We start from the raw sequence: 25,029 nt of genomic DNA, 5'->3' as shown, positions 1-25,029 counted from the left end.
TTACGTTCATTCACGTTGAGCAATCTTTGGTTGAGCTTTTGCCGCTTCAACTGTCACTCTCCTCAAACTTCTTTCTTTCTCTTCTCTTCTCTATGTTGCATGCTGCGCGAACATGGGGCTGATCACCGGAGTTTATTTTACCACTTACCTCAAATATACAAATGGCTCTTCAAGCCTTATTACATATTGTCTACATTGATGTCCACTGCATTCCTCATACTTAGGAAGTGTCCGGGACTTTGCGAAAACCTGAACACTGAACGGGAGGACCGGAACCCATGCGACTTTGACTGGGTCAGTATCAGGGCAGCGTTGCAGCGCTGTTGCGCTAAATCTTCTGGGTTGTGGTGTTACTGTAAATATTTATTTTACAATACTTTGTATGTAATATTGTGGGGCCTGTCTTACAGAGAGAAGTGGAGATTCTTATGTTTCTCGGTGCGATTGTCATGATGAAGAACAGGAGAGCCAGTAAGTTCTGAATGAATGACACAGGTTTGGCCAGGTGGCAGGTGTGAGCCCACTGTTGTCACTGAAAATCTCTCATGTGTTTACAGTATAAACAGTAAACATCAGAACACACACATGCACCGGCAACTTGTCCTACAAACCCTCACGTACTATAAACCAGTTAAGGACATGTTGATCTGCTGAGGATGGGTTTGCTCTTGACAATCTGTTTGTTTTGTGAACATGAGAATACAGTTGATTGTAACGGCACTGTTTATTTCGTTCACTCATCCTAACCCCCCCCCCTTTTCTATCCATTGAGTTTTATTATTACCCTCTCTACTCTTCCCCCTTATCTCCCCCCACCCCCTCTCTCTCTGTCATGAACCCTAACCTTTCTCCTATTCTCCAGTCACCATAGAGCAGCATGCAGGGAACCTGTTTATGTTCAGTAAGGTGGCCAACATCATCCTCTTCTTCAGACTGGACATCAGACTGGGCATCCTCTACTTCCTACTGTGTATTGGTGAGCTGACATACTGTCATACTACCCTTAATGTCACTGCTATCAGTTATTATGCATTATAACTCGTGCCCAGAGGAAGTTGTTGGACTCCTTGTTAAGACAAGACAATGCATGCTTCAGGGTTTCAGTTGGACTTTGACTTTGTTAGTCGAAACCAACTAGTCTGTCTATGCTCTGTGAGTGATCTTGGCAGCATAGGTTAGGAGTTAGAGCTAATACCAAGTATACTGAACCAAAATATAAATGTAACATGAAACAATTTCAGTCAATTTAAATTAATTCATTAGGCCCTAATCTATGAATTTCACATGACTGGGCAGGGGTGCAGCTATGGGTGGGTCTTGGAGGGCATAGGCTCATCCACTTGGCAGCCAGGCCCACCCACTAGGGAGCCAAGTCCAGCCAATCAGAATGTGTTTTTCTCACAAGGCCCACCCATGGTTACACGTGGTCTGCGGTTGTGAGGCTGGTTGGACGTACTGCCAATTCTCTAAAGAGACATTGGAGGTGGCTTATGGTAGAGAAATTAATATTAAATTATCTGGCAACAGCTCTGGTGGAAAATCCTGCAGTCAGCATGCCAATTGCACACTCCCTCAAAACTTGAGACATCTGTGGCATTGTGTTGTGTGACAAAACTGCACATTTTAAAGTGACCTTTTATTGTCCCCAGTATAAGATGCACCTATGTAATGATCATGCTGTTTAATCAGTGTGTTGATATGCCACACCTGTCAGGTGGATGGATTATCTTGGCAAAGGAGAAATGCTCACTAACAGCGAGGTAAACAAACTTGTGCAAAACATTTGAGAGAAATACGCTTTTTGTGCATATGGAAAATGATTTCCGCTCATGAAACGTTTACCTTACATATTGCGTTTATATTTGTGTTCAGTGTATCTAATCTACAGTATCATATACTAAAAATGTTGCTGTTTCCTATCCTATCCCAGCATTCGTCATGACCTGCAAACCACCACTCTACATGGGCCCAGAGTACATCAAGTACTTCAGTGAAAAGACCATAGAAGTAAGTGTGGTAATCCAAGCATTGAGACGTGACAGCCATGAGTGTGAAGATTAGACAACACACTGTAGACTGTTGATCCTAGTTAGCTGACTGTCATTACAGTATTACTGACTGTAAGTGAGCATGAGATGTTATTTACAGCAGTTTAAATGTTACTAATCCATGTTCTACTGCTCTAGTAGCCCTGCCTGCCAGGCTAACGATGGTACTTTTAGTAGCAGAAGACACCCACCTGGGAACCAGACTACTAATCCAGTGATCTATTTAGGTAATCTAATGTAATCTGGTCTAATCCCATTGGACAGGAGGAGTTGAATCATGATAGTTGCGTGACGTGGATCGTTGAGTTCTATGCTAACTGGGCTCCTGAGTGTCAGTCCTTCGCCCCCGTCTTTGCTGACCTCTGCCTCAAGTTAGTATTCTTCCTGTCTCACTTATTTGCTTCCTCCCTCTCCATCTCCTCTATTCTTATCCCAGTGAAACACACGTCTCTAATGTTGCTGTGTTAACTAAACATGGCTGTCTCCTGTTCTCCTCGGTTTTTCAGGTATAACTGTACTGGACTGCGGTTTGGGAAGATAGATGCTGGCCGCTACGGAGAGGTGGTTCAGAGGTAAGACTTTCCCTTATTGACATTGGAAGTGTCTCTGACAAACTATATTTTCATGAGAATGCTTCATTACATTTTTGGATTTAGATTCTAAGACCCTAGACTGCATGTCAGTCTGTCTAAATTTAAGACAATAAGGAACTGCTTATTTCCATAGCCTGATTTTGTTTCTGCCGTGTGCTGACTGAATATGTATTTTTCTACAGGTACAAGGTTAGCACCTCCCCTCTGGCCAAGCAGCTCCCTTCATTGGTGCTTTTCCAGTCAGGGCGGGAGGTGATGAGACGTCCAATGGTGGACAATAAGTTTCGAGCTGTGTCCTGGACTTTCAGCGAGGTGTGTGTTGTGGGGAATCATCGGTCTGTGTGCGGGCTTGTGTGTGTGTGCGTGACTTGATGAAGTGTGGAAATGGCTTTAGGTCCCCACTCACATAACCGTGTGCCTCATTCACATCTAGGAAAACATCATACGGGAGTTCAACCTGAACGAGCTCTTCGAGGCATCTAAGAAGATAAAGAAGGGTCGCGGTGTGAAAGGAGAGGACCAGAACTCCTCACTACCAGACGAGGGCAGCGAAGAGCGCCAACCTGAACCAGACACCCCAGCAGAGAGCAAGAAAGACCAGTAGTGACGAAGGGACAACAGGGACTGGATTGTTCTACTGCACACAGTTCACTGCTCGTCACACAATCGCTGTCAGTTATCACTGGTTGCATTGCCAGACGACCAGGATTCAAGTTAATTCATGAGCCTGGGCTTGTGGAAAAGCTGCTGCACGCAAACCAAAAGGGACCGAATGAGCTACACTACATGACCAAAAGTATGTGGACACCCACTCGTTGAAAAATCTAATTCCAAAGTCATGGGCATTAAAATTGGAGTTGGTCCCCACTTTGCTGCTATCAAATCAAATGTTATTTGTCACATGCACCGAATACAACAGGTGTAGACCTTAGAGTGAAATGCTTACTTTACAAGCCCTTAACCAACAAGAAGTTAAGAAAAACGTTAAGTAAAAAAATAAATAACATAATTAAAACAGCAGCAGTAAAATAACAATAGCAATAGCGAGGCTATATACAGGGGGTACCAGTACAGAGTCAATGTGTGGGGGCACTGGTTAGTCGAGGTAATATCTACAGTGGCAAGAAAAAGTATGTGAACCCTTTGGAATTATCTGGACTTCTGCATAAATTGGTCATAACATTTGATCTGATCTTCATCTAAGTCGCAACAATAGACAAACACAGTCTCTGCGGTAGCAGCAGGGACAGTCTATGACTAGGGCTATAACAGCCTCCACTATTCTGCGTAGGCTTTCCACTAGATGTTGGAACGTTGCTGCGGGCAGTTCCTTCTATTCAGACACAAGAGCATTAGTGAGGTCGGGCACTGATGTTGGGCGATTGGGCCTGGCTCGCAGTCGGCGTTCCAATTCATCCCAAAGGTGTTTGATGGGGTTGAAGTAGGGCTGGGTGATATGGCCTAAAAGTAACATCTCAATTTTTTTCAGAGGTTTGGACGATTCACGATATATACACTGCTCAAAAAAATAAAGGGAACACTTAAACAACACATCCTAGATCTGAATGAATGAAATAATCTTATTAAATACTTTTTTCTTTACATAGTTGAATGTGCTGACAACAAAACCACACAAAAATAATCAATGGAAATCCAATTTATCAACCCATGGAGGTCTGGATTTGGAGTCACACTCAAAATTAAAGTGGAAAACCACACTACAGGCTGATCCAACTTTGATGTAATGTCCTTAAAACAAGTCAAAATGAGGGTCAGTAGTGTGTGTGGCCTCCATGTGCCTGTATGACCTCTCTACAACGCCTGGGCATGCTCCTGATGAGGTGGTGGATGGTCTCCTGAGGGATCTCCTCCCAGACCTGGACTAAAGCATCCGCCAACTCCTGGACAGTCTGTGGTGCAACGTGGCGTTGGTGGATGGAGCGAGACATGATGTCCCAGATGTGCTCAATTGGATTCAGCTCTGGGGAACGGGCGGGTCAGTCCATAGCATCAATGCCTTCCTCTTGAAGGAACTGCTGACACACTCCAGCCACATGAGGTCTAGCATTGTCTTGCATTAGGAGAAACCTAGGGCCAACCGCACCAGCATATGGTCTCACAAGGGGTCTGAGGATCTACCTCTGGCTGGCACATGGAGGGCTGTGCGGCCCCCCAAAGAAATGCCACCCCACACCATGACTGACCCACCGCCAAACCGGTCATGCTGGAGGATGTTGCAGGCAGCAGAACGTTCTCCACGGCATCTCCAGACTCTGTCACATCTGTCACGTGCTCAGTGTGAACCTGCTTTCATCTGTGAAGAGCACAGGGCGCCAGTGGCGAATTTGCCAATCTTGGTGTTCTCTGGCAAATGCCAAACGTCCTGCACAGTGTTGGGCTGTAAGCACAACCCCCACCTGTGGACGTCGGGCCCTCATACCACCCTCATGGAGTCTGTTTCTTACCGTTTGAGCAGACACATGCACATTTGTGGCCTGCTGGAGGTCATTTTGCAGGGCTCTGGCCGTGCTTCTCCTGCTCCTCCTTGCACAAAGGCGGAGGTAGCGGTCCTGCTGCTGGGTTGTTGCCCTCCTACGGCCTCCTCCACATCTCCTGATGTACTGGCCTGTCTCCTGGTAGCGCCTCCATGCTCTGGACACTACGCTGACAGACACAGCAAACCTTCTTGCCACAGCTTGCATTGATGTGCCATCCTGGATGATCTGCACTACCTGAGCCACTTGTGTGGGTTGTAGACTCCGTCTCATGCTACCACTAGAGTGAAAGCACCGCCAGCATTCAAAAGTGACCAAAACATCAGCCAGGAAGCATAGGAACTGAGAAGTGGTCTGTGGTCGCCACCTACAGAACCACTCCTTTATTGGGGGTGTCTTGCTTATTGCCTATAATTTCCACCTGTTGTCTATTCTATTTGCACAACAGCATGTGAAATTTATTGTCAATCAGTGTTGCTTCCTAAGTGGACAGTTTGATTTCACAGAAGTGTGATTGACTTGGAGTTACATTGTGTTGTTTAAGTGTTCCCTTTATTTTTTTGAGCAGTATATATAATATATATCTCGAGTTCTTGTTTTTCTCTAAACAAATTAAAAAAGGTCAAGACATGAATTTTCTTTATTAAAATAAATATACAAGGTCTCAAGGCCTATTTGTGCAAAACAAATGAACACACCAACACATCTATTCTATTGTTTAGGAATGTTTGACCACTAGCTGTTTGAATATATATATATATATATATATATATATATATATATATATATATATATATTCAAACATATATATATATATATATATATATAATAATCATTATAATCATTTTGACTGAACATTTATTAATTTAGTTAATTTGTTATAATTAAAACAGCCTGTGGTTATTTGCTATTGGATTGGCAGAATGACACAACTACTAACACATTAGCCTACAGCTGGCCTGAACATAACTTTTTTGAATGCACTTTAATTATATAATGTCACACTTACCGATGGCGAGGTGAAGCCTGTGCCCAAAGCACTGCAGGCGGGTCCAGTTGTTCAAGCGCAATGCTTTTAGCATGTTGCTCCCGCTGTCAGTTGTCATGCACACCTGTCGGTCTTCGCTCATCTTCCACGATGCCAGAGAGTCTTTGAAACCCTGGGCTATTCTTCACCCGTATGATCATCGGGGCAGTAAGACGTTTACCCCGCTACACTTCTCTGGGTGGTTACAATGTGTGAAAGGTTGTGATTGGTGGATAACCTCTGTGCACGTGTTGTCACGCAATTGGGACATGATTTGACATTGGGCTGACAGAGAAGAGACAGTGAGATGCTGCATTTGTAAAACGTTACAACATTATAACAGAACCTCGATTCTTGCAATACAGGCCTTTTCCATATCGGGCTAAAACATAAACTCGAATATATCGAAAAAACTCTATATATTGCCCAGCCCTAGGTTGAAGTCAGGGCTCTGTGCAGGCCAGTCAACTTCTTCCACACTGAACTCGACAAACCATTCCTGTATGGAAGTCACTTTGTGCACAGGGGCATTGTCATGCTGAAACAGGAAAGGGGCTTCCCCAAACTGTTCGCCATAAAGGACAGAATCATCTAGAATGTCATTGTATGCTGTAGTGTTAAGATGTCCCATCACTGGAACTAAGGGGCCTAGCCCGAACCATGTAAAACAGCCCCAGACCATTATTCCTCCTCCACCAAACTTTACAGTTGGCAGTATGCATTTGGGCAGGTAGCGTTCTCCTGGCATCCCCAAACCCAGGTTCGTCCGTCGGACTGCCAGATGGTGAAACGTGATTTATAACTCCAGAGAACGCATTTCCACTGCTCCAGAGTCCAATTGCGCATGGTGATCTTAGGCTTGTGTGCAGCTGCTTGGCCATGGAAACCCATTTATGAAGTTCCCAACGAACAGTTCTTGTGCTGACATTGCTTCCAGAGGAAGTTTGGAACTCAGTAGTGAGTGGAGTGTTGCACCCGAGGACAAACGATTTTTACATGCTTCAGCACTCACCAGTCCCGTTCTGTGGACTTGTGTGGCCTTCCACTTGGCGGCTGAGCCGTTGTTGCTCCTAGAAGCTTCCACTTCACAATATCAGCGCTTACAATTGACCGGGGCAGCTCTAGTAGGGCAGAAATTCAACAAACTGACTTGTTGGAAAGGTGGCATCCTATGACGGTGCCACAGTAAAAGTCACTGAGCTCTTCAGTAAGGCCATTCTAGTGCCAATGTTTGTCTACGGAGATTGCATGGTTGTGTGCTCGATTTTAAACACCGCTCAGCAACGGGTGTGACTGAACTAGCCAAATCCACAAATTTGAACGGGTGTTCACATACTTTTGTATATATAGTGTATCTAAACGGAAACATCTAACCGTCCCAATTATCGATGCCTTAAATTATTGAAGTGAAAATGCCTTACACTGCCGTCTCACTCATTCATCCATAACAGTTTTACTGTGACTGTAGTGAGTTTGTTTACTTGTTTTTTTCCCATGTTCTGATGCCTTTTGGGTCACATTTCAACACCAAAGTATGGAGTCAAACTGACAGTTGGTATAATCTGTTCTGCCAAAAGTGAAATAAAACTTTTATCCTGCCAGACCCCGCCATAATCTCGGCTGATTTTTGATTGAAGACAGACACGTTTTTCTATCAGGGCAACCTTTTAATCTGAGAAGACATCTTTAAAAACCTCTTCTTAAGGCCATTTTGGAACTGTCTTTTTCATATTCATCATTGAAGTAATTTGGGACTCTCTTTCCATTCAGCACAGCTTACAACAATAGTATTCTAATTTACTCATGTATATTCACTTATTCACCACCAAAGTAACAGTCAGACTTTCTCCAGTCCTGTATGTCTGACTTTTTGTGCCATTATGATGCTTAACTATTGTCATCATACATATCAACCAGGTGTGCATTTGGCAAGGATATTCTCACACACACACACACACACACACACACACACACACTGACTGGCCATGCTGCTGTTTGATTGGTTGGTGGGATAGTCTACTTTGTGTGCTTCAGAACACAACATGTGCTACATTCAGCTAGCTTTGACATTCCAACTCTAACTTTGGATTAAACGTAACACCACCTCTCACCCACACACTCCTGCCACACCTCTGTGTTTCTGACCATGCCTTCCTAAACCTATTTGTGGCCAAAATGTTAATTGTACCATAAAGAGATTCAAAATAATGAAATCAAGAGGCCAGTATATATCTATAAAACAAACTAAAATATAACATTCTTAACTGGCTGTAATCATAAGAAATACTGTAAAAAACAAAATGCTTAGTTTTACTACAAATGGTCTCAAGGCAAAAAAACAATCAAAACAGTCCTCAATTTCAAACCCCCCCCCCCCCAAAGACACATCATACATATTTCTATTAACAATCAGACATTACTACAGAATATCTATATTTATACCATATTATCTTGGAAAATAAAACCACCCCCCAGAATTTGATTTCTTGGAATTGTACAAGTACATTAGAATCTAAGGACAAGGCACTATGACAAGGATGTGGGCTCTGGGTTATAAATGACCCTTCTGAGAACAGAGCTAGAATCATCTTAACATCCCCTAGTCCTAAACTTAACCGTTAGGGTCAAAAAGCCCCATTGTGTAGGGGCAACGTCATCCAACTCCAGAACGTAGAGATCGGTTTGGAATTGTGTTAAGAGCGCAAAGGTTTCCCTGTGTGGTCAAATAAATAAGCGCCTCCCACCCTAAACCCATTTGGCTAGACATCTTTATAAGGTTTTTCTAGCATTCGATTGACAGAAAACATTGCGAACATCAAAAGGACAATCATTTAAAGCTACAGAGAATTTGAATAAAGTATCAATGAAAAAAACATTGAGTGTACATTCCACAAAGAGGCTTGTGCTGTATTTATGATTCAGAATTTCAATTTCCTTTGTGGCGTTCAACATCCTCAGTGATGTCTCTTCAGCTGTCCGTCAGAGAGGATCATCACTTTGGATGAATATTCCATCGAGATCTATGACAGGCTGAAGCAGCCATCAATCAAAACAAGCGACCAGTCGAAATCACTCACATTAATAGTTTGTCACAAAGCAAAATAAACTATAATCTTCATCAACTGACCCAATAACTCAAAATATTTTAAACATTTATATAAAACAATTAAAAAAAACAAAGCTTTATTTAGAAAACTTAAATGAAATTGTAGTGGTTGAGGCATCATCTCTGCACAGTCTTTGAATAATCACTGCAGACTAATTAATTAATGACTACTGCGGAGTGGGGATCCATTGTGATTGATCCATCCATATGATGGACCAGGAAGTCTTGAACCACAGAGTGCCACGATTGGTCACCAGTCCGTATGCTCCCTCTCAGGCTCCATACTGATTGGTTAAAAAGCCTTACATCCTTCCAGGATTATATTTTATTGCATAAATTCTCCATGTGTTAATGTACCAAAACAAATCCTATTTTTATATAAGTGTTATGGAGAGAGTTTAGTACCCAGCAGTCATAATAGCATTCATGTTATACAGTCTATGGCTCACAGAGAGGCCGAGGTAAGGTTGTCCCATTCCAACACTGATCAACATTGAGTTCCACTTCAGTTGTCATTCTATCCAATATGAAAGATTGGCAGATAAAGATGGCCAGTGGCACAATAAGGATAGGAAGGTCATTGAAATACCAGTGAGCCAACACACTTCTATTCCACTATCCGACTCCATATTGACCAAGAGGAGAGGACAGTCCATTCATTGTGTGGGTGCATTTTAGTGAACATCCATCAGGCCCTCAGAGTAAGAAAATTGGAATCTGTCCAGTGGAACAATCTTCTTTCTATCATTGGCCGGGGCGGACGTCTGTCACTCAAACCGATATCTCATAGGTTGTCCCTCCGACGCCAGTCACCTTTTTCACCCCACTCCCTGGTTTAGATGTACTGTGATTGGCCAAGCCTGGGCGAGAGGTGGATCTGATTGGATAGTCGGCGGGAAGTGGGGGGGGGGGGGTAAGGATGCAGATGGGGTGACAGAGGGAGTGAGAGAGAAGAGGTGAGTAGATCTGATTCAAAAATAGACTCTAATAACAAGACTTATGTTAAGGTTAAAAGAGTAGAAGGCTCATTGGGGCGGAGGAAAAGGGCACAGAACAGACAGGAGTGAGAAAACAGTAGCATGCTAAACTGGTCATGCTAACAAACACAATCACTTCGGTTTCACAATTACTTGCCTCTATATGAAGTAGACAAAATTCTAAACACAGATATACATCCCACTACAGTTATACCCGAGCATAGATCTTATACACATTAAAAACACACTCCAGCAGAAACACTTACTGATATCAAGAGGAGGAAAAGACTCACACAGATCAGGGAGGAAGAGGAGGGTTCACATAGATCAATCAGGGAGGAAGAGAAGGAGGAGTACGAAGAGTACCAGGCTTGCGGCTCAGATCTCTACTCACTGTGGAGCCTGGGTCCCTCTGATTCCGCCCCCTCCCGACAAACCACCTCCTCCCATTGGCCGAGCCTTGTGCTGGAGCCCTGCCTCTCGGGTATAGGAGAGAGACTGCCCCAGGGAGGGGCCTCGGGGCGGGGGGGACACAGGGGGGTCAGGGGAACAGGCACGGGGGGAGGACGGGGAGGGCTGTTCAGAGACGGGAGGAAGGGGGCGAGAGGAGGAGGCACGGAGGTGTGGGTGTCTGGTGTCCTGATGAAGGAGGTGCGGTGTCTCAGAGTGGGCAGCGTGTGGGGGAGGAGTCGGCAGGGCCGGACTGATGGCGCGAAGGTACGCCCTGTGGGGGGAGGAGAAAGAGGCAGAGCCCTGGAGCAGCTGGCCCTCTCTCTGCTGGGCCATCTGTGCAGAGAGGAAGGGCGAGGTGTACCCCTGCAGGGGCGCATCCCCGACCCCGGGGGCCGGCAAGGAGAAGGTCGTCGCCGGGGGAAACGCTGCGGGGGTGTGGGGCTTCTGGGGGGACAGCTCATGAGCAGCCGATTCAAACTCTGGGCTCTCGGACGGCGTCAGCAGGCTGTCGTAGGACAGGCTGCCATTCCGAGGTGTCTGATTGGCCAGGCTCTTGTAGCTGGTGTCGGTGGTGCCCTCTGATTGGAGCGTGCCCAGAGTATTGTGGTGCGTGTGGGCAGAGCGCATGCTGGAGGAGAGGGAGCCACCGGTGGACAAGACAAGAGATGAGGGGTAGGAAGTGTACGACCGCCCCCCTAGGGAGTACCCGGAGATGCCCCCCGAGACGCCACCACCCGTCCCACTGGTTCCCCCGGGGCCCTCGCCCCTTTCCCCTCCCCCCTTACGCACCCCCACACCTATTATCGACCCCCCATCAAGGGTGCTGGGCTCAGACCAATAGCTGGGCTGGCAACTCGACTGGAGGATGGAGGGAGAGTCCAGACTGTCCCCACGAATCATCTGGAGAAAGAGAGAGAGGGAGAGGTGGAGGTAATGATAGGAGAGAAGAGCAGTAAGATAGTGAAGGTAAAAATGAAGAGCGTGAAGGAGGATGGGAACGTATGTTACAAAGGGATAACATTGAGGAGACATTCCTCAACAGAAGACAACATAGACATTTCTACAGATCACAGTTTCTACAGAGAGCCAGCAGGGGAGGATGAAGGTCTCCTGGGGCATCACATTACGAAGACCACTCACCTTGCAAAATAACATTAGAGCCACAAGAACAGAAATCAATAAAAAAATACAGGCATTCTAGTAAATGCAGAGTCGGGGGGGGGGTTCACAAGCATACACCTTTTTACAGACATAAACGGACACACACACACACGACACTAACTGAGACTTACTGATCAACTGATGGCCACTGAGTGATCAATTCAGAGTAAAAACAAAAAAAGAGAGGGATGGAGTTAAACACAAAGGAAAGAAGAAAGGCTAGGAGCTCAGAGAGGGGTCTGCTAGTCCCACCTGGATGCCCTAGGCTTAGTCCCACCTGGATGCCCTAGGCTTAGTCCCACCTGGATGCCCTAGGCTTAGTCCCACCTGGATGCCCTAGGCTTAGTCCCACCTGGATGCCCTAGGCTTAGTCCCACCTGGATGCCCTAGGCTTAGTCCCACCTGGATGCCCTAGGCTTAGTCCCAACTGGATTCCCTAGGCTTAGTCCCACCTGGATGCCCTAGGCTTAGTCCCACCTGGATGCCCTAGGCTTATTCCCACCCAGCCTTCTAGCTGATCTATCAACTGATTTGACCCTGTGTTTAGGAGAAGATTATAAACTAAAGGAGTAGAGCTATGTCATCTCAGGGAATGGATCTCACGATGTCTGTCATCTCAAATGTTAAAGGCCTGGACTGCGTATGAAACGTGCGAGTATGTATACACTCCTCTCCATATGCATTTGGACAGGGTAGCTAAATTGGTACATTTGGCTCTGTACTCCCAGCATTTTGGATTTGAGAACAAATGGTTCATAAGAGGCGACAGTACAGAACTTTAATTTGAGGGTATTTTCATACATATCTTTTTGTCCATTTAGAAATTAATGTACTTCATATCATTTTAAGATGTCATAAGTAGTTGGACAAAACTCACTTATAGTGTATTAAAGTAGTCTTAAGTATATTTGGTCCCACATTCCTTACACACAGACTTCATCAAGCTAGTGACGCTACACACTTGTTGGATGCATTTACAGCTTGTTTTGGTTGTGTTTCAGATTATGTTTTGCATAATAGCAAGTGAATTGGCAATAAAGTGCTTTCATTTCTAAACGGTAAAACAGTTATGTATGAAAATACCCTCAAATAAAAAGGTGACATTTTGTACTGTCGCTTCATATTAAAACATATTTATCGCAAATCCCAAAATGCTGGGGTATAGAGCCAAACTAAACGTTTTAGCTTCAGCGTCCAAATACATACAGAGTAGGGCCAGGATCGCGATACTCGATAGTATCGTGGCAAGGAAACAAAACACAAAGCGGATTTAACTTCTTTAGGAAAACAGCCCTAATATTGGAAACAAACATCATTATGTTGTAATTCAGAGTTGCATGTATTTATTTTCCAAACTATAGCACACAATATTTTACATCCAGCAGGTTTTTAAAGGACCAAAAAGTTGTCGGCTTCGTGTTAACATTTTTGCTATGGAAAAAAATATTGCGATACTGGTATCGTCACAGCCCTAATATGGAGGGGAATGTATGCATGTGTATGTCTGTGTGTGCATGCGTGCGTACCTTGTTTGGGTGGGTCAGAGCTGTGTGGTTCATCTGTGGGCTGCTATAGGCCGGCCGGTACTTGTACATAGATGGAGTGGGCGGACCGTCAGACAGCAAGCTGCTCTCTGATTGGAGGGGAAAAAAACAACAGCGTTTAAAAACTACACGGCGCCGCCTGAGTGGGATACGGAGTGACTGTGTTTGTGTTCACTGCTCACCCTCGGTGTCAGCGCGGGGCAGACCAGGGTAGCGGAGCTCCGGTTTGGGAGGAGGTGGAGGCTCTGCATCAGCTGACTGGCTCTCCATCTGCTCTAAACTGCTCTTAGACTGACAGGAACAGGAAGGGACTGTTCATACACACGAGAGACAGCTAAGAGTTTATTTTGTGTGTGTGTGTGTGTGTGTGTGTGTGTGTGTGTACCCTGGTGCTGTGGCAGTCGTTCTGGATGCCGTTGTCCAGGACTTTGGCTTCTAGCTGGGCCTCGGAGAGAGGAGGGCGGAGGAAGGGAGGCTGCACCTCCGCTGTCTGTTTGCCCCGCCACCGCCCCACATACCTGACAGAGACAGCAAAACACACATGAATGACTTCCCTGAAACATACACCAACTTTATACTACAATACACAGAAATATTATTATATAGATATTTAGTTAACCACCATAACACTTAGGCTATACTGAGTTCCTTACCCCTGAGGGTCTTGTTCAACCATAAGCTGCAACAGCAGAGGAAAAGAGGAGGCATGAAGGAGAGACGGTCGCTAACCTGGGAGCCTGAGCGCTACAGAGCACGTGTGAGATGTTCCTCAGACAGCCATTGGTGAAAGGGTTAACGCCGCCCCTAAACTTCCCTGTGACCTACAGAGAGAGAGAGAGAGAGAGATGGTCTATTTTTAGATCATGTCAGCCCTCTCAGAGGAAAACACACCAAGACCCACACCCAGATAGACAGACGTACCTGCTCGTTAGTGGTCCTACCCCGAGCTACCAGTACCATGTGGAAACCAGTAAGACCTGCTACTGGGATGAAGAAGAGGCCAGCAACACACATTGTAGCCATACTGGGAACACACAGTCAAGGACACCAACACCAGCGCAACAACTAGCGTGTGTGTGTGTGTGTGTCTATAAGGATACGTGACAGCAGAGTGAACCCTGTCCAGCTGGTGCTGGTGGTGGAGGACGTAGAGCAGGCCAAAGCCAAACACACCCATGATGTGGATCGTCAGGGACAACAGGAACAGGAAGAAGTGACGGTAGTTCCTGCGCCCAATACAGTTGTTGACCCACGGGCAGTGGTGGTCAAAGTCCTGCCAGGTCACACACAGGTCAAAACGGTCACAAAAGGGTCAATAGAGAGAAAAAAATTATAAAATAACTGATGTTTCTCTGATATTTCTATTGTTGCCACGGACAACGTGTTATAACACAGTTGTCATCCGTTATACCACCTGTAGTGTGAGCTAGGTGGCAGTCTGTAGAAGTACAGGTCTTGTGTGTGTGTGTTTACCTCCACACAGTTGTCACACACAGAGCAATGTGAACAGCGGGGCGGTCTGTAGAAGCGGCAGCTGGAACACCACTTCATCCGGACCTGAATACCCTTGATATCCACTGTCTTATAGAGCGGAGCGCGGAAATCATCCTCTTTATCCTCATCCTCTTCCGCTGTGAACACACACACACACACCTTACACACTTTCTTCACACCTAAGTCATTTATCTTTAACACTCTCCTTACCTCTGGGAAAGACCCCTGGGTCCATAAAGGTGGCCATGCAGAAGTTGGCGAGGGTGAAGAGGAAGACCACAGCGTTATAGATGGGAACGACGGAGGAGACATGCTCTGACAACCATGGACACCTGGAGGGAGAGAAGGATGGGGAAGAGAGATACAGAGATATAACATGGAATCTAATGTGTGTGTGTGTGTGTGTGTGTGTGTGTGTGTGTCTTACTCACGTGAAGCAGAAGAAGAGTGTGGTGGAGGCGACCAGGAAGGTGGTTGCCGCGGAGACGGGTACATAGCGACTGGGGTGGAACCGGCGGGGAGAAGAAGAGGCGGGGCCACCCACTTCTCCCCCTAGCCCCCCACTACTAAACCCCGGCATCAGAGGGAGAGAGAGAGGTAGAAGGGGTATATCTAAAGAGAAGGGTGGTGGAAGGGTCAGAGGGGACACCTCAGTGTCCGTATGGGATAAGGGAGCATGATGGTAGAAGGGAAGGATCTTAGGGACCAGCACTTGTAATATTACACAAAGTAGTCGTTTGGGAGAAACATCTTAGAGAAAGCTAGCCAGATATTTGCACTTCAGCCAATAAAACCACTTAAAAACTAAAATAATTATTTTATAGTAAAGTCTACACCTTTGTTTACATGTGTGTAGAACTTTGCAGGTATATATTAGACTATTTAACTTTTACACAGCTTAAAAACTTTACATTATGATACAAAAACAATTGCGACTTTTAGAAATATTTCTATATGGCTTCATGTATTTGGTTCAACAATATAAATAAATCTCAACAAAATCTCTCCTGTGTAGTGCAACAAAGACCCACAAGGACACACACACAACGAACTGCTTGAACAACCACTTTCTGACCTTGTGAGACAACAAACCAACACTCCACAGGCATCGAACACTAACTTGCTATTACTCCCCGGCTATTACTCCTCAGCGCTTGAGTGTTAACAGTTGTCCATTTACAAATTCTTGTAAGGGAAATGTGGGGCAGAAATGAGGAGGTAGTAACAGGACATCCTATGAAAACAGCAGAACAGGGTTCTCTAGCAGAGCAGTGACCATCGACTGAACGCTGGTCTTAGAAAAGGTGTATCTAGGCACTGAAATGCGTGTTTGTGAGATAGAGAAAAGTGCGACAGAACGCTTGCAAAGGGGAGAGTTCAAGGCTCTATATCCTGCGGAGGCAGCAGCGGTTGAGACAAACAGGAATCTCAACTTTAAGCCAGTCTTAAAGCTGCCCAGCAAAAATGCAAGTCGACTTGCAGCTTTTTCAAACATTAAAACATGTACACAAAAGCTATTTAAAATGTTGTATCCACTATTTCAGTACTCCGTCAATATGAAAGAACGCTGAGATCAGTCTTGCTGGGTCAACTGGACCAATTAGCTGTTTATCTAGCCGTTTTTCTCAGTCTTTGTGACAGTGCAGGTAAAATCAATTCATCCCAAACAGAGCCTAAATCAGTGTCGCCATGGTTTCGCCGTAAACATGCATCTTTTCCCATGATCCCTTTGAAATGGAGCCACGCAGAAAGAAGAAAAAGCCACAAACAACTGCAGGTCCTCTTCTTTCTCTCCCTCTTTATTTCTTTGCACACACTCAAGTCTTCTGTCATACACAGTCGCTGTCTAAGAGGGCAATCGGAGGGCACCCCCTGAAACAGAAAGAAATGAAGAGCATGTTACACAACTACTAGATTACATCCATAACATTAACCAACACCATTAGTAATTACACATACAAACAAACCTCACACCATCCCTAACACAAATGCAGCCATGAAAAACATAGTAGTGGTGCAAGGTATGACAATAACATGTTCTTTACATACTGTAGCTAGTTGTTGCAAGCCAGAGCAGAATTGTGTATGTCTAGGGAGTGCCAGGTTTTGTGTTGAAACCTGACCATTTCGTCAACTCTACTCCATTTTCATTTTACAACACTGACTAACCAGGAAAAGGGTGTGTCTAAAAGCGTCTTTCTTCCTTACACACAAACAAACTTTCTCTCTCACATCACTTTTTACGAATTTTGATGCACAAGCACATAAAGGCTTCATAATTCATACATGTCGTGTTAACTGATATTATCTCATAGAACGAAACAAACACACCCAGGAGGTTTCATTTCTGTTTTTTTAGGACTACAAAACTGGCTAGCTTATAGGCGCATTATGATACAATGATCAAACTTGGTAAACTAATACTATAGTAGATATCTTAAGGAACATTGAAGATTGGAGGCAGTCTGGGGAGCCTGTCAGTCAACCAGGGTGGCCATTTTAATAAAATGGCTGCCATTCAGACCCCAGGAGATAAATCTCCTCTGTCAGTATTACGATGTCCTTTGGGTGATAAAACCTAAAGAGCATTCCAGAGCACGAGTTAATGTTTCTGTTCTATACCGTACCAGGGAGAGATGGTTCCAGTTTGGAGTTGGAGGGCCAGACACTGGTCTTTACACAATGAAAACTGTTGACACAGCAGATACTGTCTGCTATGTATTACAGGTATCTTTCATACAGATCTTAACGTTGTGACCCATTCTATATATCTGTTGTTCATCATGTAGGTTGAAAGGGGTGTATTTTGGCTATAAAAGACCCTTGTACTTTTGTCTCGGGGCTCTCAACGAATCATCTAAGCGTGATTGGTCGGCCAGCCATCGCTATTGCAAAGCTCTCACTAATAAAGATTCAGTTTAAGTATAAATCTGACTTCTGTGATAAGTTTCTCTCTCCTCATTTGATAATACAGAAATTAACCACCATGTGTTGTTATTACTTATAATTGATTTAGTGTTTACACGCTTTACTTCAATACTTATATAGGCTACTGTATCAATCAATCCTTCACCCGTACTAGAGGTCGACCGATTAATCAGAATGGCCGATTAATTAGGGCCGAGTTCAAGTTTTCATAACAATAGAAAATCTGTATTTTTGGATGCCGATTTTTGTATTTTTTTTTATCTTTATTTAACTAGGCAAGTCAGTTAAGAACACATTCTTATTTTCAACGACGGCCTAGGAACGGTGGGTTAACTGCCTTGTTCAGGGGCAGAACGACAGATTTTTACCTTGTCAGCTCGGAGATTCAATCTTGCAACCTTACGGTTAACTAGTCCAACGCTCTAACCACCTGCTTTACATTGCACTCCACGAGGAGCCTGGCTGTTACACGAATGCAGTAAGAAGCCAAGGTAAGTTGCTAGCTAGCATTAAACTTATCTTATAAAAAACAATCAATCGTAATCACTAGTTAACTACACATGGTTGATGATATTACTAGTTTATCTAGCCTGTCCTGCGTTGCATATAATCGCTTAGGTACACGTTGCTCCAACCATAAACATCAATGCCTTTCTTAAAATCAATACACAAGTATTTATTTTTAAACCTGCATATTTAGTTAATATTGCCTGCTAACATGAATTTCTTTTAACTAGGGAAAATGTGTCACTTCTCTTGCAAACAGAGTCAGGGTATATGCAGCAGTTTGGGCCGCCTGGCTCGTTGCGAACTGTGAAGACTATTTCTTCCTAACAAAGACAGCCGACTTCGCCAAATGGGGGATGATTTAACAAAAGCGCATTTGCGAAAAAAAACTATCGTTGCACGACTACCTAACCATAAACATCAATGCCTTTCTTAACATCAATACACAGATGTATATATTTTTAAACCTGCATTTTTAGATGAAAGAAATCCAGGTTAGCAGGCAATATTAACCAGGTGAAATTGTGTCATTTTGCGTTCATTGCACGCAGAGTCAGGACATATGCAACAGTTTGGGCCGCCTGGCTCGTTGCGAACTAATTTGCCGGACTTTTACGTAATTATGACATAACATTGAAGGTTGTGCAATGTAACAGGAATATATAGACTTAGGGCTGCCACCCGTTACATTAAATATGGAACGGTTCTGTATTTCACTGAAAAAATAAACGTTTTGTTTTCGAGATGACAGTTTCCGGATTCGACCATATTAATGACCAAAGGCTCGTATTCCTGTCTGTTATTATGTTATAATTAAGTCAATGATTTGATAGAGCAGTCTGACTGAGCGGTGGTAGGCAGCAGCAGGCCCGTAAGCATTCATTCAAACAGCACTTTACTGCGTTTTGCCAGCAGCTCATTGCGCTGTTTATGACTTCAAGCCTGGCAACTCCCAATATTAGGCTGGTGTAACCAATGTGAAATGGCTAGCTAGTTAGCGGGTGCACACTAATAGCATTTCAAACGTCAGTCGCTCTGAGACTTGGAGTAGTTGTTCCCCTTGCTCTGCATGGGTAACGCTGCTTCGAGGGTGGCTGTTGTCGATGTGTTTCTGGTTCAAGCCCAGGTAGGAGCGAGGAGAGGGACAGAAGCTATAGTGTTACACTGGCAATAATAAAGTGCCTATAAGAACATCCAATAGTCAAAAGGTATATGAAATACAAATCGTATAGAGAGAAATAGTCCTATAATAACTACAACCTAAAACTTCTTACCTGGAAATATTAAAGACTCATGTTAAAAGGAACCACCAGCTTTCATATGCTCTCATGTTCTGAACAAGGAACTTAAACGTTAGCTTTCTTACATGGCACATATTGCACTTTTACTTTCTTCTCCAACACTTTGTTTTTGCATTATTTAAACCAAATTGAACATGTGTCATTATTTATTTGAGGCTAAATTGATTTTATTGATGTATTAAGTTAAAATAAGTGTTCATTCAGTATTGTTGTAATTGTCATCATTACCCCCCCCCCCAAAAAAAAAAAATAATAATAAAATGAATAAATCGGCATCGGCTATTTTGGTCCTCCAATAAATCGGCATCGGCGTTGAAAAATCATAAATCGGTCGACCTCTAATCCGTACGTCATCACACAGCACATGAGTCATTCATGATTTCAAATGCAATCAAGCATTTGTTATGAAATAAAGCGACCCTTGAATAATTAGCATAAACAATAAGTAAACTGTTCCATTTCGGAAATTGCATTCACAAATGAATGTGACTGTTTAGTCTTTACTGTAATAAAGGCTTTACAAAAGTGCATAAGACTCTCTGGTAGGCTTATAATTTATTTAGTGTTGTTTACATTATTCCAAACAGTCAGAAAAATGACTTTGTAATCATGGCACACAGCACTTGCTCCTTTATCTCCAATATTTTCCATAACTAGTCAAATTTATTCCAAACATCCGACTTCCCCTTTAGCTCGAGCTAGTAAACCAGTAAACATTCCCCCTTTTCGGGTTTATTGGTCACGTCCTCTGCATCCATTTTGCTGTCACGTGTTCAGAGTTTGTTATAACCAATTTATTGATGTGATTATGATATGCTATAGGTCAGGCACTATTGGTCACGTGCATGCAATGCATACATGTGTCACTTAAGGATCAGACCTTTTTTTCCAATTTTCGCCAAAAATGAAATACCCAAATCGAACTGCCTGTAGCTCAGGACCTGAAGCAAGGATATGCAAATTCTTGATACCATTTGAAAGGGAACACTGAAGTTTGTAGAAATGTGAAATTAATGTAGGATAATATAACACATTAGATCTGGTAGATGTTTCATCTTTCAAATGCAAGAGAAAGGCCAAAATATAATATTGCAGATTAGGCGCAATTTAGATTTTGGCCACTAGACGGCAGCTGTGTATGTGCAAAGTTTCAAATTGATCCAGTGAAGCATTGCAATACTGCACAGTATTTTGTATCAAGTCCGCCCAAATGTGCCGAATTGGTCAATTGATACATTTAAGTAAATAACTATAGAGGACACACAAAAATGATATGGTAATACAAAATGTAAGTTTAAACACTCCCAGGAATGTCATACATGATGGATCATTAGCTTATACACATCTAGATGGCCGGGCGGGGTGGGTGTGGAGCAAGAGACAGCAGGGGTTGAAACTGTAGAACCCAGTTCCTACATTTGAATATAAAAATAGATTTTATCAAACAAAACTATGCTACATTTTATCTCTGGGACCCTCAGGATGACAAATCAGAGCAAAATTACTGAATGTAAGTACATTATTTACCTTCAGAGGTGAATGTATCAAACCAGTTGCCGTGATAAGTTTTTAGTAGTTGTGCACTCTCCTCAAACAATAGCATGGTATTTCTTCACTGTAAATTGGACAGTGCAGTTAGATATACAGTGCACCTCCACTTTGTTACATTACAGCCTTATTCAAAAATGGATTAAATAAAAAAATCCTTAATCTGCACACCCCATAATAACGAAGCGAAAGAAGTTAGATTTTTTTGCTAAATTATTAAAAATAAAAAAACAGAAATACATTAACATAAGTATTCAGACCCTTTGCTATGAGACTCAAAATTGAGCTCAGGTGCATCCTGTTTCCATTGATCATCCTTGAGATGTTTATACAACTTGATTGATTGGAGTCCACCTGTGGTAAATTCAATTGATTGGACATGATTTGGAAAGGCACACACCTACCTGTCTAGATAAGGTCCCACAGTTGACACTGCATGTCAGAGCAAAAACCAAGCCATAAGGTTGAAGGAATTGTCCGTAGAGCTCTGGGACAAGATTGTGAGGCTGCGCAGATCTGGGGAAGGGTACAAAAAAAATGTCTGCAGCATTAAAAGGTCCCCAAGAACAAAGTGGCTGCTGTCATTCTTTAATGGAAGAAGTTTTGAACCATCAAGACTCTTCCTAGAGCTGGCCACCCAGCCAAACTGAGAAATCGGGGGAGAAGGGCCTTGGTCAGGGAGGTGACCAAGAACCCGATGGTCACTCTGACAGAGCTCCTCTGTGAAGATGGGAGAACCTTCGAGAAGGACAACCATCTCTGCAGCACTCCACCAGTCAGGCCTTTACGGTAGTGGCCAGACGGAAGCCACTCCTCAGTAAAAGACACGACAGCCTGCTTGGAGTTTGCCAAAAGGCACCTAAAAGACTCTCAGACCATGAGAAAAAATATTCTTTGGTCCGATGAAACCAAGATTGAATTCTTTGCCCTGAATGTCAAGTGTCACGTCTGGAGAAAGCCTGGCACCATCCATACAGTGAAGCATGGTGGTGGTAGCATCATGCTGTGGGGATGTTTTTCAGCGGCAGGGACTGGGAGATTAGTCAGGATCGAGGGAAAGCTGAACGGAGCAAAGTACAGAGAGATCCTTGATGAAAACCTGCTCCAGAGTGCTCAGGACCTCAGACTGGAGGCAAATGTTCACCTTCCAACAGGACTACAACCCTATGCACCCAGCCAAGACAATGCAGGAGTTGCTTCGGGACAAGTTTCAATGTCCTTGAGTGGCCCAGCCAGAGCTCAGACTTGAACCCAATCGAAAATCCTGGAGAGACCTGAAAATAGCTGTGCAGCGACGCTCCCCGTCCAACCTGAGAGCTTGAGAGGGCCTGCAGAGAATGGGAGAAACTCCCCAAATACAGGTGTGCCAAGCATGTAGCATCATACCCAAGTACACTCAAGGCTGTAATCGCTGCCAAAGGTGATTTATTCCTCGTGTCACTATTTCTATTACATCTTTAACTCTGCATTGTTGGAAAAGGACCTGTAAGTAAGCATTTCACTGTTAGTCTACACCTGTTGTTTACGAAGCATGTGACAAATTAAATGCATTTGATTGGCTTGACGTGTTGCGAGGCATCACTGATTTACACAGGGTTCTGACCCCTCTTTAGCTCAATTCTGCCATGAAACTTCACCAGGAAGCCGGTTTGCAACGAGGCTAGGCTGTATGCACCAATTAATTATGGAGATATGGCGAAGTGAATCTAGTCCAATATGGCCACATTCAGCTGGTTGGCAGCCATAATAGAAATGGCTATCAGGGAGGTAATGGACAAAATCTGTTATGGCACTATAGCCAAAAGTACTTATTTTGACATGCCCTAGTAGTGTGTGAAATCAAAGTCATTTTTTTTTTTCACGTAGTCGCTGTCCATGATTGGACTCCCAATCACGGCCGGATGTGATGCAGCCTGGATTCGAACCAGGTACTGCAGTGACCCCTCATGCAGTGTCTTAGACTACTGCGCCACTCGGAAGCCCTTATGGTCAGAAGTATTGTCTATATGATCTGTGTGGTTTATTTAGTAGGTAGATAACATTAGTGATTTTGATATTGTTTGTAATTTCACCCTATTTTCTTCTAACAGAAAATCCAAATGACAGCAGCCATTTTATTAAAATGGTCCCCCTGGTTGAATGATAGGCTTCCCAGACTGCCTCCAATCTTTAAAATGTTCCTTAAGGTATTTAGTATTTGTGTACCAAGTTCGCTAATTGTATCATAAAATTCACGATTGAGTATATTTTGTTCTTATGCGCTGGACTATATAATGGAACCTGAGCACCACAATCTTCAACAACCCAGCTAGTTAGCGAAAAACTCTACACCCCTATGACAGAGGTGCAAAGGTACATACCGATACAAATCAACAACACCTGACACATACGGATTTTGTATTTCTATAATCTATTCAAAGTGAACACCGCCCATATTAGCACCAGAACAGCCCTAGCCTTCTCTACACAGACTGTGTCTGTATCTGTGAAAGAAAGGCTGCTGGAGGTTGATGAACGAGGGTATGTGCCCCACTCAATTAGCAGACGACTAATACTTTTTATGTAGCGCACAGTACATCTCCCCTACTTCAATGGCAGTTAATCCTGAAATCTCCCCGTTCAGAGTACCCTGCCTCTACTCCAGTCAGTGTCATGCCATTGTCACGTTAGCTAGCAAGCCGTCTTTTTCAGCATTGCCGTACCTGACCATAATCACATTTCCAAACATACGGACTGTGAGTGACGTCGAGTCTGACACACAGCGCCTCTCTTCTATCAAGTCTGTTCGATTACATGTTCCATCAATGTTAAACACAGCTAGGTAACGTTGGACTCAGCCAGGTATGCTAGGTAACTAGCTACCTAGGCTATCAAGATATTGTACTTGTGTCCAAACCTGCAAATGTAACAAAATGACAAGAGGCTAATAACGCATTGAGAGCCGTTGTGAAACTGCAAAAAATCCAATGCACTAACGTTAGCTAGCTAACGTTAGCCAAGGCAGGGTAAGTTTGTTTGATCACCGCTTGAGACAGTACAACTATAAACTGTCAGTTAAATGAGCTACTTAGATATTATTGGGAAAAGCAGTTCACCAAACAAGCCATACCTGACCTCCAGGGCTGATGTTTTCAAGTACTTAAGGGTTCGTTTCGGTCCCGAGGCTAGTTGGCTAATTGCTAGTATTCTAGGCCAATGTTGGAATCCCGGAACTGCCCTCGCTCCATTAATTTGGGACATTTGTCCAATCAGTGATTGAGATTAGCGTCATTCCCGGTGAGTCTGCGCTCCTTGTTCTGTCTGTTGAGTCGGTGTGGCCTTGGGCGGGGATTACAGACATATTTTGAAAGCTTTCAACATGCCAGAGGTCGCTCGGGAGAGTGGTCCCGTTATCTAAAGCAGGCTACAGCTTTGCAACAGAGGCACATCTTACAGTAGTCTGTCTGAGTACCAGGCTGTATAGCTATCATTCCACTCCTGTCATTTGCGAAAGAGACTGGCCTTTCAACGTTTAATATATAGCTATGCATCCTGATTTCCCACAGATTTGCACATTGGTTGTTGGAAATAACATTAATGTTTTACATGGCAACATTTGGAGCCTAGAAAATAGAATTAGAATTATAAAGCCCCCCCCCCCAAAAAATGTAGCTGTTAACCACACAAGTTGTTGTATTTTGAGGCTTAAAATCAAAGTGAATACGTTTTGTGATTGGAATTGCAGTATGTCCCATATGGCGGCGCACAATTGACCCAGCGTCGTCCGGGTTAGGGGAGGGTTTGGCCGGGGTAGGCCGTCATTGTAAATAAGAATATGAATTGCCTATTTAAATAAAGGTGAAATAAA

The 25,029-nt window shown here is 43.8% G+C and overlaps 1 protein-coding gene and 1 pseudogene across 5 annotated transcripts; one reads left to right on the top strand and one right to left on the bottom strand.

Annotated features, from left to right (window-relative positions):
- Positions 1 to 8: 8 nt before the first annotated feature.
- LOC115171847 (thioredoxin-related transmembrane protein 2-B-like) lies at positions 9 to 3,369 on the top strand (annotated as a pseudogene).
- A 4,444-nt stretch (positions 3,370 to 7,813) lies between these two features.
- LOC115171810 (palmitoyltransferase ZDHHC5) lies at positions 7,814 to 24,612 on the bottom strand. Of its 5 annotated transcripts, none has more exons than XM_029728964.1 (12): positions 24,292 to 24,608; positions 15,330 to 16,770; positions 15,109 to 15,230; positions 14,878 to 15,035; positions 14,505 to 14,677; positions 14,326 to 14,428; positions 14,134 to 14,225; positions 13,790 to 13,922; positions 13,587 to 13,695; positions 13,387 to 13,493; positions 10,641 to 11,599; positions 7,814 to 10,146 (listed from the first exon to the last, which is right to left on the bottom strand). In XM_029728964.1, the coding sequence occupies exons 2-12, from the start codon at positions 15,476 to 15,478 to the stop codon at positions 10,041 to 10,043; spliced, it is 2,211 nt and encodes a 736-aa protein (XP_029584824.1). In that variant the 5' UTR covers positions 15,479 to 16,770; positions 24,292 to 24,608; the 3' UTR covers positions 7,814 to 10,040. The 5 variants fall into 5 exon arrangements, 4 of the variants coding, with proteins under 4 accessions (XP_029584824.1, XP_029584852.1, XP_029584842.1 ...); XM_029728992.1 differs by having other exon boundaries at positions 24,297 to 24,608; XM_029728982.1 differs by lacking the exon at positions 24,292 to 24,608 and adding an exon at positions 16,948 to 17,129.
- Positions 24,613 to 25,029: the final 417 nt, after the last annotated feature.

Source organism: Salmo trutta, chromosome 3 (genome assembly GCF_901001165.1).
Source record: "Salmo trutta chromosome 3, fSalTru1.1, whole genome shotgun sequence".
NCBI classification, from domain to species: Eukaryota; Metazoa; Chordata; class Actinopteri; order Salmoniformes; family Salmonidae; genus Salmo; species Salmo trutta.
The sequence above is the reverse complement of the archived record's forward strand: the minus strand, read 5'-3'. Positions and strand labels throughout refer to the sequence as shown.